The sequence below is a fragment of the Trichoderma ghanense genome (genome assembly GCF_004382785.1).
Source record: "Trichoderma ghanense strain CCMA-1212 chromosome Unknown scaffold_6, whole genome shotgun sequence".
Taxonomy (NCBI): domain Eukaryota; kingdom Fungi; phylum Ascomycota; class Sordariomycetes; order Hypocreales; family Hypocreaceae; genus Trichoderma; species Trichoderma ghanense.
This window is the reverse complement of record NW_027395669.1, coordinates 597598-612942: the sequence shown is the minus strand read 5'-3', so window position 1 is coordinate 612942 and position 15345 is coordinate 597598. Positions and strand designations below refer to the sequence as shown.

General features: G+C 53.9%; 8 protein-coding genes across 8 annotated transcripts; 5 read left to right on the top strand and 3 right to left on the bottom strand.

Annotated features, from left to right (window-relative positions):
- Positions 1-53: 53 nt before the first annotated feature.
- Positions 54-745, top strand: CCMA1212_005818 (uncharacterized protein; the record flags this gene model as incomplete). The annotated part of the gene is made up of 2 exons (XM_073703063.1): positions 54-368; positions 461-745. The coding sequence occupies 2 exons, from the start codon at positions 54-56 to the stop codon at positions 743-745; spliced, it is 600 nt and encodes a 199-aa protein (XP_073558265.1).
- Positions 746-1452: 707 nt separating this feature from the next.
- CCMA1212_005817 (Eukaryotic translation initiation factor 3 subunit F) lies at positions 1453-2663 on the bottom strand (the record flags this gene model as incomplete). The annotated part of the gene is made up of 2 exons (XM_073703062.1): positions 1453-2421; positions 2556-2663. 2 exons carry the CDS (start codon positions 2661-2663, stop codon positions 1453-1455), a joined length of 1077 nt encoding a protein of 358 aa, XP_073558531.1.
- Positions 2664-3117: 454 nt separating this feature from the next.
- On the top strand, positions 3118-5429 carry CCMA1212_005816 (U3 small nucleolar RNA-associated protein 25; the record flags this gene model as incomplete). The annotated part of the gene is made up of 3 exons (XM_073703061.1): positions 3118-3287; positions 3353-4069; positions 4127-5429. 3 exons carry the CDS (start codon positions 3118-3120, stop codon positions 5427-5429), a joined length of 2190 nt encoding a protein of 729 aa, XP_073558530.1.
- A 303-nt stretch (positions 5430-5732) lies between these two features.
- Positions 5733-6478, bottom strand: CCMA1212_005815 (54S ribosomal protein L8; the record flags this gene model as incomplete). The annotated part of the gene is made up of 2 exons (XM_073703060.1): positions 5733-6182; positions 6263-6478. 2 exons carry the CDS (start codon positions 6476-6478, stop codon positions 5733-5735), a joined length of 666 nt encoding a protein of 221 aa, XP_073558264.1.
- Positions 6479-7031: 553 nt separating this feature from the next.
- On the top strand, positions 7032-7934 carry CCMA1212_005814 (uncharacterized protein; the record flags this gene model as incomplete). The annotated part of the gene is made up of 2 exons (XM_073703059.1): positions 7032-7052; positions 7137-7934. The coding sequence occupies 2 exons, from the start codon at positions 7032-7034 to the stop codon at positions 7932-7934; spliced, it is 819 nt and encodes a 272-aa protein (XP_073558263.1).
- A 1076-nt stretch (positions 7935-9010) lies between these two features.
- On the top strand, positions 9011-10435 carry CCMA1212_005813 (Delta-aminolevulinic acid dehydratase; the record flags this gene model as incomplete). Its single annotated transcript, XM_073703058.1, has 2 exons — positions 9011-9462; positions 9527-10435. Exons 1-2 carry the CDS (start codon positions 9211-9213, stop codon positions 10433-10435), a joined length of 1161 nt encoding a protein of 386 aa, XP_073558529.1. The 5' UTR covers positions 9011-9210.
- A 322-nt stretch (positions 10436-10757) lies between these two features.
- Positions 10758-11312, bottom strand: CCMA1212_005812 (uncharacterized protein; the record flags this gene model as incomplete). Its single annotated transcript, XM_073703057.1, has 3 exons — positions 10758-10910; positions 11008-11118; positions 11247-11312. The coding sequence occupies 3 exons, from the start codon at positions 11310-11312 to the stop codon at positions 10758-10760; spliced, it is 330 nt and encodes a 109-aa protein (XP_073558528.1).
- Positions 11313-12276: 964 nt separating this feature from the next.
- Positions 12277-13286, top strand: CCMA1212_005811 (Disulfide-bond oxidoreductase YfcG; the record flags this gene model as incomplete). Its single annotated transcript, XM_073703056.1, has 4 exons — positions 12277-12282; positions 12409-12559; positions 12654-12887; positions 12970-13286. 4 exons carry the CDS (start codon positions 12277-12279, stop codon positions 13284-13286), a joined length of 708 nt encoding a protein of 235 aa, XP_073558527.1.
- Positions 13287-15345: the final 2059 nt, after the last annotated feature.

Sequence of the window (15345 nt, the reverse complement as noted above, 5' to 3'; positions counted from 1 at the left end):
TATCTACCTACCTTACCTGAGATAATCAATCCACCAGCGAGCAAAACAACACAATGGCGCCCAGCAAGACACGGACAATCAAAAATAAGCACGCAGGCTCCAAGAGCGGCGCGGGCGCCCCCGGAAAAGGCGGCCCCAAGCGCTCCTCCACCGATGGCGTCTCCAAGTCAGCAAAGTCCAAGAAGCCAAAGGGCCCCGTCGTGTCGCAGCAGGTCAAGGAGAAGAACCGCGCCCTGCTGATGAAGAGGCCGAAGAAGAAGACGTACACGGCGGAGGAGCTGGGAATCCCGACGCTCAACATGATTACGCCCGTGGGCGTCGAGAAGCCCAAGGGCAAGAAGAAGGGCAAGGTATTTGTGGACGACAAGGTACGTTGCGAGGCCTTGGGGGGGAAAGGGGAGAGGAATTGCTGCGGTTTGAGAAGGGAGAATGGATTTCTGATAAAAATTGCAATGTTTAGGAGAGCATGACGACGATTCTGTCCCTCGTTCAAGCTGAAAAGGAAGGCCACATCGAATCGAAGATGATCAAGGCCCGGCAAATGGAGGAAATTCGCGAAGCCAGAAGACTGGAGGCTGAGAAGAAGTCGGCCGAAAAGAAGGCGAAATTCGAGGACACCAAGGAGGCTCTGCGGAAGAAGCGCAAGAGAAAGAACGATGGCGATGGTGGAGATAATCTCAAGAGCATATCGCAGACGGGCTCGAAAGCGGTCAAAGCGTCGAAAAAGAAGGTGTCATTCGCATGAGATTGGCTGGCAGGGTAAGATGGGAGGCGAGGGGAGGCTATGGAAATGTACGTTGCATGGAATTGTTTGCTTTTCCTACGGGCGCATGGAGTTGGGGCATACCATCAATAGCGATACTATGGAGAATATTGCGGCTAATTGACCTGGCACTCGGGACGCCTGTCTCCTGTGACGAACGACGTGACATGCAGGAGAATTGGAAAGGGGAATCTCGGCACGATCGATCAGTGAATTGAAGTATACACGTTGCTGATACGACGTTCCTTTGGTGTTTGAACTCTCGCGAAGAATGGTCCTGCTCATCAACGTCACATCAAATCACACCCAAGGGGGCAACCAAACCATACGGGGCCAGATCAGAAAGAAGCCGCGTGACGAATCAAAGTTCATATCTAATATCTCAAGTGCCAAAATCATGTTTGGCATACCACAACGCCGTGATGATACTGTGCTCGTGCGTCTGTGTATTGCTGGGACACCGACACGATACATGCCCAGTCCCTCTCCCTCTCCCACTCGTTGTTCCAAAGACGCCTCAGGCGCGTTCCTTTTTTTTTCACTCCCAAGATTCCCTAGTCTCTTCCTCTTTGTAGGGTCTTTCTTCTTTGGGGGCTTAGTTGCCGGGATGGAAAGGGGAAAAAACAAATTAAGCCCAAGAACAATCGTTGTACCTGCTAAATACCCTTTCCGTTGCAATTCTTTCTTTCTTACTCGGTGGGCTCTCGAGGCTCGCGAGGCTCTCGAGGCTCTCTTTGTTGACCACCACCTCTGCCGCCACCGCGTCCGCCGCGCTTGTTGCCGCGCTGGCCGCCCTTTTCGCCGTCATTCTTGCCCTCCTCCTTCTCGTTGCTGACCAGGTTGGCCGTAGCCAGTCGCTGAGAGAGGTCGATCTGGGTTCGGATGGTGTTGGCCAGGTAGCTGACCATGAGAACGTCCTGGATGTGGTTGTTGAAGTCGTGCTCGATCTGAGAAGCGTCAACCTTGGGCGCCAGGGACAGGGCGCTCATGAGGTACTGCGCCAGGGCATTGTTGGGCTCCACGTCCTCGTCCAGCACGCCGTTGACCCACTCGCTGACACGGTCCAGGAGACCAATGGTTTGCTCGATGGATCGGCCCAAGCTCTCAATGTCTGATACCAAGGGCGCAGTCCGTGACTCGACGTCCCGGGCGCTGGCGACAGCCTCGAGGGCGCTCTTCTCGGCATCTCCGTACAGCATCTTGTGGGGGACCTGGATGAAAAGACAGCTCTCGGCGGCTCGCTCGGCGTTGACGGCCACGGGAGCGCTGATGTAGCATCTCGTCTCGATGTCCTTGCCGGGCTCTGTGGAGATGGTGAGGTGGATGGCGGGGTGAGGGAAGGTGCCGGTGTCCGGAGCGGCGAAGAAGTTCTGGATCAGGGCGCTGAAGCTGTTGAGCTCGTGGGAGGTGGTGTACCAGCCGAGCAGCGACTCGCGGGGGGAGGCCTTGAGGACCAGGGCGAGCATGTTCTTCTGGTACTCGACGTCGACCTCGACTTGGTCCTCCTCCTCGGTGTGGGGGATGGCGAAGCACGAGCGGACCTCGACTTCTGTTCCATCTTCGGAGCGGGTGCCTACCAGGGCGCCGATGACCCGGGTGGACTGGGAGTTTTCACGGACATCTCGTCGAACGGCGTGATCGAGGATGGAGAGGACAGCCTAGTGACGCATCAGCCGAACGAACTCTGCTTCATTTTCCCCTCGTTCTCTTCCTGAAATCCCTTCCTTGCATCCCTCCTCATCTCTATATCGGGGCAGCCGAAGAGGCCATATCGTGATAGGGTGTTCTATACCTGAGGCTGGATCTGGACAGTGAGCGGGGCAATGTTGGTCTGGAGCCCGATATTCGTGTGAGCCAGCGGGCGAGCGAGGTGCAGAAACCGTTCCGTAGCGGCAGCCATGCTGGGCGAGAGATATTCGACAACGAGGGGAGATTGTCGAACTTTTCTCCCTGCGATGCGTTATGACAAGGTCGAAGAAGTGGGGGGTGGGAAGGGGGAGAGAGAAAAAAACGAGTGGCGCCGGCTCTTCTCGAAAAATGGTTCGCTCGCTATTTTTTTCTTCGCGATGGTCTCCAATTTCGCCGATTTTGTGATTTGCACGATTTGGCGGGCGGACGCTGGGGTTGTGCGCACTAAAACGGGAGCAGCAGGCACTTGCGACGAGGCTGCGTGGCGCAAGCACATTGTTTACCCCACCATTGTGTGGCTGGTGGGATGGACCCGTATATTCATGCAAGGCTGACAACCTTCATTCGAACTTTTTTTCCCCAGCCTGTCTGGGAGTGAAGTTTGTTTCCTTGCGGATCTCGTAATCGACTTCGGTTGCAGCCAATATTTCTTTCAATAAAGCGTGATGGCAGGTCCTAGACGAGGTGGAAGTTTTAGGGGCCGCGGCTCTAGGGGCAGAGGTGGGAGCAGAGGCGGAAGCAGAGGCGGCAGAGGCCGAGGCAAGCAGTTCAGTCGATGGGGTCCAGACAGGAGATTCGACAATGCTCGTCTGGCTGAAGCTGGTGAAGAAGAAGAGTAGGCGCTTATGAGGAGCCAATGGTCTGTTTGCGTCTGCGACTAACGATTTGTTTGCCATATAGGGAGAACGGATCCGGGTCTGATGGCTCAGATGTGGAAGACGAAATGCTCGAGGACATAGCCTCAGAGGACGACGAGCCGGAAGCTCCAGCACGTCCATACATGGCGCTCCTGCAAAAGTTCCAAGATTCAAGCGCACCAAGTGCCAAGAGAAGGAAAATCGCACACGACGAACCCTCGAACCGAAGTCCGAGCCCCGCGTTACAGCAGCCAGAAGATGCGGCGGAAGAATCCGACTCTAAGCGGGAAGACGTTGACGAAGCTGATGAGGAGGAGGAAGGAGATGATGCGGCCGCGCATCTTGATGAGGACCCGGGCAACGACTCAGACGACGAGGTTGACGCTACGGACCCGTTTGATGCGCACTTTGCCAATCCAGATCCACAAGTCAGCGCGCAAGCTGTTGTCGCAGCGAAGAATGGAGAGTGGTCAACGAGTAAAGCCATGATAAACTCATGGAGAGCAGTCGTCACATCTCCTGCTAGCACCCCTAGCAGTGGCTCGGTACCGCAGCCAATATCGGGGCTCGGTGGGCTCAAGCTGAAGCAAAAACTGCGCGAGCCCGCGAAGCAGAAGATGGGGGATCTAGATGCGGCACAAAAGGCATTCTTGCCTTTACTATTCAACTACAAAGACATTCTGTTTTGCGATCGGACTGTGGACAACTCCCACAAAATGCGACAGGCCGTTTGCCTGCACGCGCTCAACCACGTATTCAAGTAAGGTCGACCAATTCAGCTTGAGCTTCAGAGACTTGAGTGCTAACTCTACCCCAGGACTCGAGACAGGGTGATCAACAACAGCTACAAGCTTTCAAAAGCTGGTGACGACGCCGAGCTTGAGCTCCGGGACCAGGGCTTCACAAGGCCCAAGGTCTTGTTCCTCCTACCAACACGAAACTCCTGCGCCAAAATGATGAAGGTTATCCAAGATCTGGTGGAACCCGACCAGCAGGAGAACTTTAAGCGATTCAACGAGTCTTACGTCGAAGGCGACGAGGCATTCGGGGCTGATCGGCCTGCCGATTTCAAAGACCTGTTTGGGGGCAACGACGATGACATGTTCCGCCTTGGTGTCAAGTTTACGCGCAAGACAATCAAATACTTTGCGCAGTTCTACACTTCCGACATCCTCTTTGCCAGTCCTCTAGGTCTTCGCATGGCTATAGGATCTGAGGAAGAGAAGAAGAAGCCCGATTTTGACTTTCTCAGCTCCATCGAGATGGTCATCGTGGACCAAGCAGACGCCCTTCTGATGCAGAACTGGGAACACGTCGATTACATCTTTGAGCACCTCAACCTTCAACCGAAAGACGCCCACGACTGCGACTTCAGCCGAGTTCGCAACTGGTACCTGGAAGACTGGGCCAAGTACTTCCGACAGACGGTCATCTTGTCTTCCTTCAATACCCCTGAGTTGGCGGAACTCCAGAGGCTTTACTGCCATAACTGGGCCGGTAGGGTCCGGTTGCAGCCGGAATACCCCGGTGTGATCGGACAGCTGGGCGTCAAGGCCAAGCAGACATTCTCTCGGTTCCAGTCGAGTTCCGTGGAGAAGGATCCCGATGCCAGATTTGACTACTTCAAGTCTGCCATCATCCCCTCCCTGGTAAAGCGATCCAAGGACTCGAGCGGAACTTTGGTCTTCATCCCTTCCTACCTTGACTTCGTCCGCGTGAGGAATTATTTCGCCACCGCCGATGAAGTAAGCAGCATCACGTTCGGAGTGATATCCGAATACACCGAAATTCGAGAAGCATCTCGAGCGCGATCTCACTTCCTGACGGGCCGGCACAAGATCTTGCTGTACACAGAGCGAGCCCACCATTTCCGACGATATCAGTTTAGTGGCGTGCACAGGGTCATCTTTTACGGGCTGCCGGATAACCCCATCTTCTACAAGGAGGTTACAGGTGGGTATCTGGCCAAAAGCGAGAGAGACATGAAGATTGAGCCTGGGCAGGGGACGGTGCGGGCCATCTTCTCAAAGTACGATGTGATGAAGCTGGAGAGGATTGCTGGATCGAAGAGGGTGGGAAAGATGATTCAGGACCGTGGTGATACCTTTGATTTCGTGTAAATACTTCTATGCGTTTGGCGCAGGAGATGGAGATGGAAATGGCTAGCATAATATGATACTGAGCAGACCGACTGTGTTGCATCTGGCGCTGTCCGTCATGGCGATCTCCCAGCCTTGAATATCCAGACGCACTTGGGTTGCCGTTTGATTTCGTGAATATATAAAATGTACATATAGTATGTTAGTTGTACATGATGCGTCCATCCTTTCAGGAACGGTATGCCGCATCTCAGACTCCTCTTTCTTCTCTTCCTCTTTTCCTGCCATAATCTCCAGTCATCCTCTACTCATGACCAACACCGCTCACCTCTTTGCCCGCTCTCCAGACTTCACACTCTCAGGCACAATATCCTCAGCCATGGCCCCCGCCGCAGCGCCCTCCTTCTCCGCCAACTTGGCCGACTCCGCGCTCTGCGCCTCGCCCGCCGCGCCCTCGCCCTCGGTGCTGAGGATCATGAACCGCTGCACCATGTCCTCCAGCTCCTTCTCGTCGCGGAACTTGGTCACCTTCTTGACGTTCTGCAGCGTCACGGGCGTCGACGGCCGCCCCAGCAGCCGGTCCCGCGCGAGCGTCTTGGCCGTCATCATGAACCGCGAGTCCTTCTTCCCGTCGACGAACTCGAGGATTGCGCTCTCGCCCTGGTCGTATGTGTTTTTGGGCTCGGTGCGGACGACGCGGGTGTAGCCTCCCTCACGCGTGAGATAGCGATTTCGCAGCTCGCCAAAGAGTTTCGGCAGAAGCAGATTCGGGGTCTAGCGAGCTTGAACGTCAGTCTTGACTGAAACCAGGGCAAATTCGGACTCTTGTTTTGGTGTATTCATGGTCCACTAACGTATAGAATGCCCTGCGCCGACCTCCTGCACGGCTCATTGTTCCGCTTGGCGAGCGTTATCAGCTTGTCGGCCAGGCGCTGCGTCTCCTTGGCCTTTGCGTATGTGGTCTGGATGTGCTCATACTGGACGAGCTGCGTGACGAGGCCTCGCAGCAGCGCCTGTCTGGCGGAGGAGTTGCGGCTCAGATGCCGGTACTTGACGGTGCCACCAGCCATTTGCGGCCAGTTGAGGAGCGGCGCCTGCGATTGAGAGCTGGCGGATCTGGAGGTGCAAAGTGCGCGAGAAGGATCCAATCGGCGACGGTATCCTTCCTCTCTTTCTCGTCGATTCGGATTTTTGGGGCTGGCTGCTGTGTGAAGCCGAGAACGTTTCTCACGGCTTGAGACCTTTTGATGGTGGGCTGCCGTCTGGTTGGCTGTAATTTTTTTGCGGTCGTTGCAGTGCAGCACCTTGAAATTTTTGGCGGGCGGCGAATCTCGGGCCCCGTTTTCGAGCCATCGGCTGAGTAGCTACGTCAAAATCAACTCCAACAGCTCCAACATCGTCACTCTTTTCCGTGTCAACTCCCGGCGCAGGCGAAACAACAACCTGCTGCTTGGCCTGGATTACTCGCAGATTCGCATTCTGAGGCAGCTGCGGAGCTCAATTGCACCATGAGAAGCCGCGCATAGGGGCATATCATTACACGAAGCCGCAACCTGTCGAAATAATCTCTCTCTTCTCTTCTCGTCGAACCATCTTCAGCGCATCGCCTCTTCTAGCGACACCATGGGCTTCGCAACCGGCTTCGTGAGTTTGCTCCATGCACCACATCGTTCATTTTCATGCCACGTCCCTTTTTTCCACTGCACAATGCTTACATGCTCTACGTAGACCGGCGGCGTGACGCTCACCCTGTCACTGGCCTATCTCTCCGTCCTCGCCCACCAGCGCAGCCGCGAGGCCCAGAGTCAATCGATTCGCACGCAGACGCTCATGATCCAGCACCTTCTCGACCCCGTCCCTCAGCCGCTTCCCCCGACACGATCCGAAGTCGCCGCCGCCCAGCGGGAAGCCGCCGTCGAGGTTGTCAAGCAGCGATGGAACTCGGAGATTGAAAATGCTGTGCGCTGGGTGCAGCAGACGGACTGGGATGAGGTGCGGGAAAGCATGGAGGCCAGAGCCGCCTACCTTTGGGCCAAGGCGACAGGACGGTCTGTGGAGGAAGTGGAGAGGGCCAGGCGCGCTCTGCAGCCAGTCAAGAGGACGCAGGCCAAGGCTGGCAGTGAGATTGCTGCTGCTACGAGAGGGGCGTTCGACCAGGCCAAGGAAACAGCTGAGACCATCGAGATGACCGCAGAGAACCGGGCTCTGGACGCAAGGCTAAGGAGCAAGAAGGCTCTTCAGGAGACCGCCGCCGATGCCAAGGAGATTATGAGCGCAACCGTGGAGAAGGGTCGGGAGACGGCAAAGGCGGTCGTGGACGGGGCGAAGAGTTTCGTTGGCCTGGCGGGAGAACAGATTGAAGAGATGGCTGGTGACAGCACCCAGTCACAGCTGAACCCTGTTCAAAAGGCCTTGAGTCAACGATACCAAAAGCCTTCATTGGACACACGGACACCGGCGGAAATTCTCCAGGAAAGGTACATTCCGATGGATCAGCGAGACAACACCATCCTGCGAGGGCTTTGAGAGAGTTTGAAGGGCATTGGCAGAGTTATACGGAGACGCAAGAGGGAACAAAAAAGGCGTTTGTAGCAAGGTCTCACGATAGAACACCTGATGAGGCCGGGAGCATCTATACCTTCATGTATGGCGAGATAGACAATACACTGTACTAGTACTTAACTGAATCATTCGGCTGCGAATTGAAGCTGTACAAGTTTCTGGTGGGATATCTATCATGAACAAAAATACCTGGTACAAATAAGACTGAATATGACATCAGCAATGTGGAATAGCCCGAAACGGACATGCGGCAAGAGTTGTGCCGCTCCCTGCGCAGGAGCACCCGACTGCACAAGAAGCTGAAGTGAGCACTTGACTGAGGTGGTACCGGAGCACGCCGAGCAAATGCCGGGTGTCGTCCGGACTTGTGGCCGCGGCTTTGCCTCGTACTCGCACTCGTACGAGTCTTGCCGAATGGTGCAGCACGCTATGAGTCCTAGTGATTTTGGGCGGGTGGGATTGAAGGACTGCAGAGATGTATCATGTTTATAGTAGCTGGAAGAATTGAACTCAAGAGGGAAGGATTCGATGCTGTTTCAGGAAACTTACTGCAATTGTTCCATCAGATCCTATATCGAGTCCATGGATCAATCAATTGCTCCGATACTCCCATCGTGCATCAAAATACTCGTAATACGCCACAAGCAGTTCCTTCCACCGTCAGCCAACAGCCCGGAATAAGCAGGTACGCCCAGAATACGCCTGCAGCAGCGCAACATTCCGTGTCTCATCCGCCAAACGACCGCTAAAATCTAGCGCATTATTGGAAAATCGCCGTCTCTGATTGGTCGCCTGTGCGGCATCGGGAGCGACATGCAGCGCCATCCGAGGCAGTTTCAACCGCCAGCAGGTCCTGCCTCCGCGGAGCCGTCGCAGCGCACACGACAAAAAATCTGACTGCGGGCAAGTACAACTGACGTCCCCCAACTTCGCCTTCGCCGCCTTCTTCTTCTTCTTCTTCTTCTTCCTCCTCGACTTCACTCTTCTCAAGCTTGTTGATTCTCTCTTTTTCCCCCGCCTTCGATATCCTCTGTCTCGTGTGTTGGCGCTGGCATTGTGCTGTTTTCTCTGCCTTTGGCGCTGCCGGTGATTTTCTTTCCGGACTTTCTTCTCTCTTCTGCGCACACTATCGGAAGGCGTCCTCTCGCAGTGTCACCATCCACCCGCCTCTCTCCGGTCCTACCAACCTTCGTCACGACAACTCGCACAGGGCCACGCCGCCGCAATTGACCAGCTCAACATGTCTTTCTCCAGTCTCGTCCAGGAGCTCAGCCTCCGCGATGCTAACAACGCTCGCCGGCCTGGTCCTGCGCCCTCCGTTTCAACCTCCACCTTCGACGACCGGGCCTCCCACATCTCGCGCACCATGTCTGGATACGCCAGCACTGCGGCCACCAGCGTCAGCATCTCTGGCGACATCGGCAGCCAGCTTCACGGCGGCTACTTCCACCCTCTCGCTCGATCATGGCAGTCTGAGCGCCAACTGACCAAGGTGAGACGATGCTCTTGCTGAATTGATACGCTGCCAGTCCTATACTAACCCGCCTTGTCTCCAGTCTATGCTCATCTACCCCATCTTCGTTACCGATGGCGAGGACGACATGATCCACGTCGCCTCTCTTCCCGGCCAGTACCAAATCTCCATCAGCCGACTGGTCGGCTTCCTCGAGCCTCTCGTCCACAAGGGCCTGCGATCCGTCATGCTCTTCGGCGTGCCCCAGAAGCCTGGCACCAAGGATGCTCTGGGCAGCGCAGCTGATGATCCCGAGGGCCCCGTCATCCAGGCTATTCAGCTCATCCGCCGTCGATTCCCCCAGATCTTCATCTGCGCCGATGTCTGCCTCTGCGAATACACCTCTCACGGCCACTGCGGCATCCTCCGCGACGACAGCAGCCTGAACAACCAGATGTCTGTCGATCGCATCTCTGACGTTGCCATCGCCTATGCAAAGGCCGGAGCGCACTGCGTGGCCCCCTCGGACATGAACGACGGCCGTATCCGTGCCATCAAGCTGAAGCTGATTGAGGAGGGCATTGCGCACAAGACGCTGCTCATGTCGTACTCCGCCAAGTTCTCCGGCTGCCTGTACGGACCCTTCCGAGACGCAGCTGGCTCTGCTCCTGCATTTGGTGATCGCCGATGCTACCAGCTTCCCCCTGGAGGCCGTGGCCTTGCTCGCCGAGCCATTGTCCGCGACATCAACGAGGGTGCCGACATCATCATGGTGAAACCCGCTGGCCAGTACCTCGACATTATCAGTGACGCCAAGGAACTGGGCAAGGATATGCCAGTTGCTGCGTACCAGGTCAGCGGCGAGTTCTCCATGATCCACGCTGCTGCAAAGGCTGGAGTCTTTGACCTCAAGGCCATGGCTTTCGAGTCTACCGAGAGCATTCTTCGAGCCGGTGCCACAATTGTCATCAGCTACTTCACCCCCCAGTTCCTCGATTGGCTGGAGAACTAATGCATCGCATTGAAGGACGCATGGGGATTGACGAATTAGCATGGGGAAATAAAAGGGCGGTTACAGCATCGAGGGAAAAAGAACAGGCGTTTTTGTTGGCATGTTGATTTGATGAAACGACCTCTACGCAACTGTTTTCAAGTGCTCTTTTTACGTTTTTAGAGCGAGGCATGGGTTATTAGCACAAGGGCAAAGGCATGACGTTTACTGACGAACTTATTAATACAATCTCCTCTTGAAGAACAATCACTCTGGTGTGTGCTCACTTTGCATACTCTAATTCATCACTCATTCAACTTCCAATATCTGCGGAACAACTACCCTAGAATACGCCGGGCACAAAGGCGAGCACGTTGAACTTCTCAACACTGCCAGCAAGGGCATACAGTGCCAAGTGCGCAGGATCCTGATGGATGAAGTATTGCCGGTCCTCCTCGGACTCGAGCTCGAAGATGAAGCCGTGTGTAAGACCAGCCTACCCCACGGTCATTAGCATTGGCCAATGTCTCATCCGGTGTCTCCATCTTCGATTCTCTCAAGCCCGATATGAGATGGATACATCAAAGACTCACGCTGTGGCCCTCTTGTGAGGTGTTGATTCCGCCGGTCAGAGACTTGATGTAGGGCTTCTTCGTGGTGGCATGGAGGCAGGTGTCTTTGAGGGCCATGAGGGTTGAGCAAAACTATGTTGAGGATGAGTATTTATGGCTTTTTCTTTTCTTTTTTTCTTTTTCTTTTTTTTCCCTCCTATTATTGGGTATATGGTTCACTTATGACGGTGTGGTGTGAGTTGGAGATGGTGTAGACGCACCTTTTCGATGTCCTCTGCCTTGGCATCTGGCTTGAAGCCCACCAGGACGATGTGAGTGATGGTCATGTTAGCGGGCTGCGATGTACTTGTTCTCAAGGCTAAGAGGAAAGAGGAAGAAGAAACGAGAGAGAAAGGAGGAAGGGGATGATTTGAATTGCGATTCGAGGTAAATAGTCCGTTGGATAGGTAGACAAACAAATCGAAGAAGACGTAAGCCCGAAGCTGTTGAGTGTTGTCAAGATTGAGTTATAAGCAAATGGAACTGCCCCCCCTCCTCGCATTACAAACAACTCCACTCCCACTGTCAACTAACGACAGGTTTACTCAAATGCGACAAGTATAGTAAAAGGATTAGCAAGTAGCAGGAGAGAAGGATCGCGCGCCGGTAATAGACAAGAACGTGCTGGGTGCGTTATATATCTGCGCAAACCACCACAAGGTTGCGCTCCATTGAGAATGGCCGTGCTGTCCTCCTCATACCGCTTTGGGCAGATGGGGTGTGCGTGGGCTGCTTTGTGCTTCTTCTTCGATTTGGGTGAGGGTTGCTTGAGAGGGGCTGGACTGGACGAACTGTGCAGGTGATGCTACTCGGATGTCTATTTGGTTTACATGTTGTGGCCGGATTAGGTAGGTAGATAAAGCTCGATAGCAGCGACATGGGGAAGACGAGATGACATGAGGTGACAGGAGCTACATCGGCATACAGACACTAATGCAGCTGCGGCTGTGCGCTGATGATGGTTCAGATGGTGAGATCATGTAAACAAGGAAATGTGCTTAGACTCGTGGAAAGAACCAGTATGGATGCATATGTGTATGCAGGGTAAACAGCCATGATCCTATGGAGGATTCGTGCTTCAGATGAGTCAACCGGCAAAAAGGCAAAAATGGTTGGCTCGACTCCTCGCAGAGCTGACGGTTCTGTTGTTACACGCCTTCTGTCCTTTTCACGGTTCCGCCTTTGCTTGTATAGAGGCAGGGGAGTATATAAGAACGGGAATCCTCTGGATGCACACCAACGATTCCAAGTATGGAGGTTGAATTTACCACAGATACGCCCTCACAAATCAAGGATTCATTGGCACGTGGAATTCTCCGACAAGAAGATGAGCCATATGCCCGCTCAAAATGCTAACATCGTGATGCTCAGCACCCCCTCCAGTTGCTGACGGAAAACACCACAAACGGCAAGAAGGTCCAAATCCTACTGGAGGAGCTCCGTGACAGATATGGCACCAAGTGGACGACGCACCTCATCGACCTCGAAACAGACGAGCAGAAGAAAAGCTGGTTCCTTCGCCTGAACCCAAATGGTAAAGCTCTGAACACCACTTTCCTACCTTTAGTGACTGATTCTGGCTCCCGCCTCTCGCGATTCTCATACCGTCTTCTGACGACATCATATAGGTCGGATTCCAGTCCTTCTGGATGTCACTGATGACGGATCCGTCATCTCCATCTTTGAGAGCTCGGCAATCCTGGCCTACCTGCAACAGAGTGACGATATGCACAACGTCTTTGGCTTCGGAGACGCATTTGAAAAGAGTCAGGCGCTTCAATGGCTCTTCTTTTGGCACTCGTCTGGCCCGGTGCATGGTCATACTCGGCATTTTGTGAAAGGAGCTCCCGAGCCTACACCGTGTAAGTGCAGCCACGTTCCATCGTCAAGCCAGAGCGAGAGATGTATGAAGAGACTTGAGCTTAGCAGCCGTTCTAGATGCAGCGGAATACTTCCAAAAAGCCATGCTTCGCATATACGGCGTCCTAGAGGCGCACCTCAGCGGACAGCATAGTGGCCATCCTCGCCAATACTTGGCCGGCCGCGGCGAAGGAAAGTACAGCATCGCCGATATTGGCACCTGGCCTCATGTTCGAGCGTACCGGTCACTGGGATTCTCGGAGGAGAACGACATGCGGCCCTTCCCCCATCTTCTTGACTGGGTGGACCGGATTGCAGCGAGGCCGGCGGTGCAAAGAGGCATCGATGGGTGCAAGTATGACAGCGAGGAGAATCCTGGGCTTCACGTCCGGGCTGAATAGAGGAACGTTACCATCCCATTGTAATGGGTGACATAGCTCGTATTTTAGAGCATCTGGAATCTCGTGTCGAGCATGACGAATTGACTTGGACGACCTTGCACAAATGGTCAGCTATCACAGTTATGTGAGCTCTGGCAAGATACTGTACGGAGAAGGCGTAATCACTGGTGGGCAGCCCGCGGATATAAGTCAGACAACGGTCCGCCAATCCATCGACTTGACACGGAGGGTTGGTTGCGATCGGCCGTGGGTCCAGGAGACGGCCTTCAGGGTCACCGTGTCCATCATCCGTGATGAGCCGTGCCACCTGTAAGGGATTGGTGTATATCCTCGCATGTCTGTAGATGCTCGTACTGTACAGCCATTGCTGTGAGAGATGCCCGCTAGTGTATCATAATAAACTGCTAAATTTGGCGAAAACACGTGTAGATCAAACAAGCTTTTCTGCCTGCCCCTGGAACATGCATGAGAAATGCTTGCAGCTGCAGGGAATGTGATGACCTCGAGCTGATGACGGCGTTCTGTGGTGGTGGCCAATCCACCATGATGACGATAAGCACATGTCTTTTTGTCTTTTGCTCTGGTCTGCTCTGCTAAGGGGGACGTATGTAGTAGGTACATAACCAGGTAGGCAGGCATGTCAGATTCCGGGGAAATAAACGACAAGAAGAGTGAACAGTCGACTTGTGTATCACAGCACAAAGGCGACAAACAGTCACTTGTGCACCATACTGGAGCTTCCGGTCGACGATGTTTGCGTCCATGGTTGAAGAAGCGGCCCAAAGGAGACGCCCGAAAATTGCTTGGTTCAGCTGCTGGAAAAGCAACTCCGCAATGAGCCGATCTATGTGGCGCCGTGGGGGCCGCTTGCCGAACCTTGCCAGCTCGGCTGTTTGACGATGGAGTTCCAGCAACAAACAATTTCTGGAACGAATCCGCCTCGCAGCTTCTATTGTACAGTAAGGTTGAGTTTAAGCAGCTTGACTAAGGAAATTAGATCAACGTCTCTGAGCAGATTGGGATGCTGGAGGGAAATTGGCATGATCGGTACGTTTCTGTACTCCGGTCGAACGACTTCAGCTGCTGGCACAGAGCATCTCAACTACAGACTTTGGTGTAAGTTCCACGAGTGGAGTGCAAACTTTCGGACACATACCACCAGAACTTCCGCAGTCGAGTCGACAGCATTCCTCTCTCTGTAATTCGATGTACTCTTTTTCATCTTTCAAACCATGACGAGATGCCGAAATAAAGTGCTCCATTCCTGCATCTGGTGATACCAACACAAGATGCAGCTTCCCCTCCAGGCGATCGACGTTCCTTCCTCGACCTCTCCCAGTTCAAGTACAGTAGCGTCCGAGTCTTTCAAGCTTTGACCACACACCGATTGCCTCCATCCCCATTCTTCCAATTGCCCTCCCCGTGTACCTGATGGATACTTCATGCTACTAAATCCCCATGAAATGTGGAAACCCGAAACCTTCTTGCGTGCGGAAGGAGCCTCTCACACGGATCTGCATGCAGGGAAGGTATCGCCATGTACAGTACTTTCTACAGTACGGAGCCCCGGAGACATTACGGTATTGATCCTCTCTTGCTCTCCTTTAGCTTCACATCCTTTCCTTTCTTGTCTTCTCCCTCTTTGTTCTCATTTGCCTTCTGTTGTCGTCTAAAGTCCTTCCGCCTTTTCCGTCTTCTCTCCCTTTGTGCTCCTCATTCATCCCTTTTCCTCGATCCCTTCGCTTTTTTCATTTTCATTCCTTCCGTTGCTTCTGCGGAGAAGACAGCGGCTGAGAAGAGTCCGAGTTGGCTCTCTTCCTCCCCCTCAAGCCACAGTCCTTCGCCTACCTTGCCTTTACCCAACCATTCTTTAGGTACTTTTACCGTATACTCTTTCGTCCTGTGTCTGTTCACCAGTTTGCCTTTTGGGGTGCCCTTGTGGTATTTGGCCCTGTACGAGTATACACACGCCAGTCAATGACAAGGCAAGAGATCGTGCCACTCGCTTCGAAAATCATTCATTGCCCATAGACGAGCCGCAGGTCGAGCGTCCCTTGAT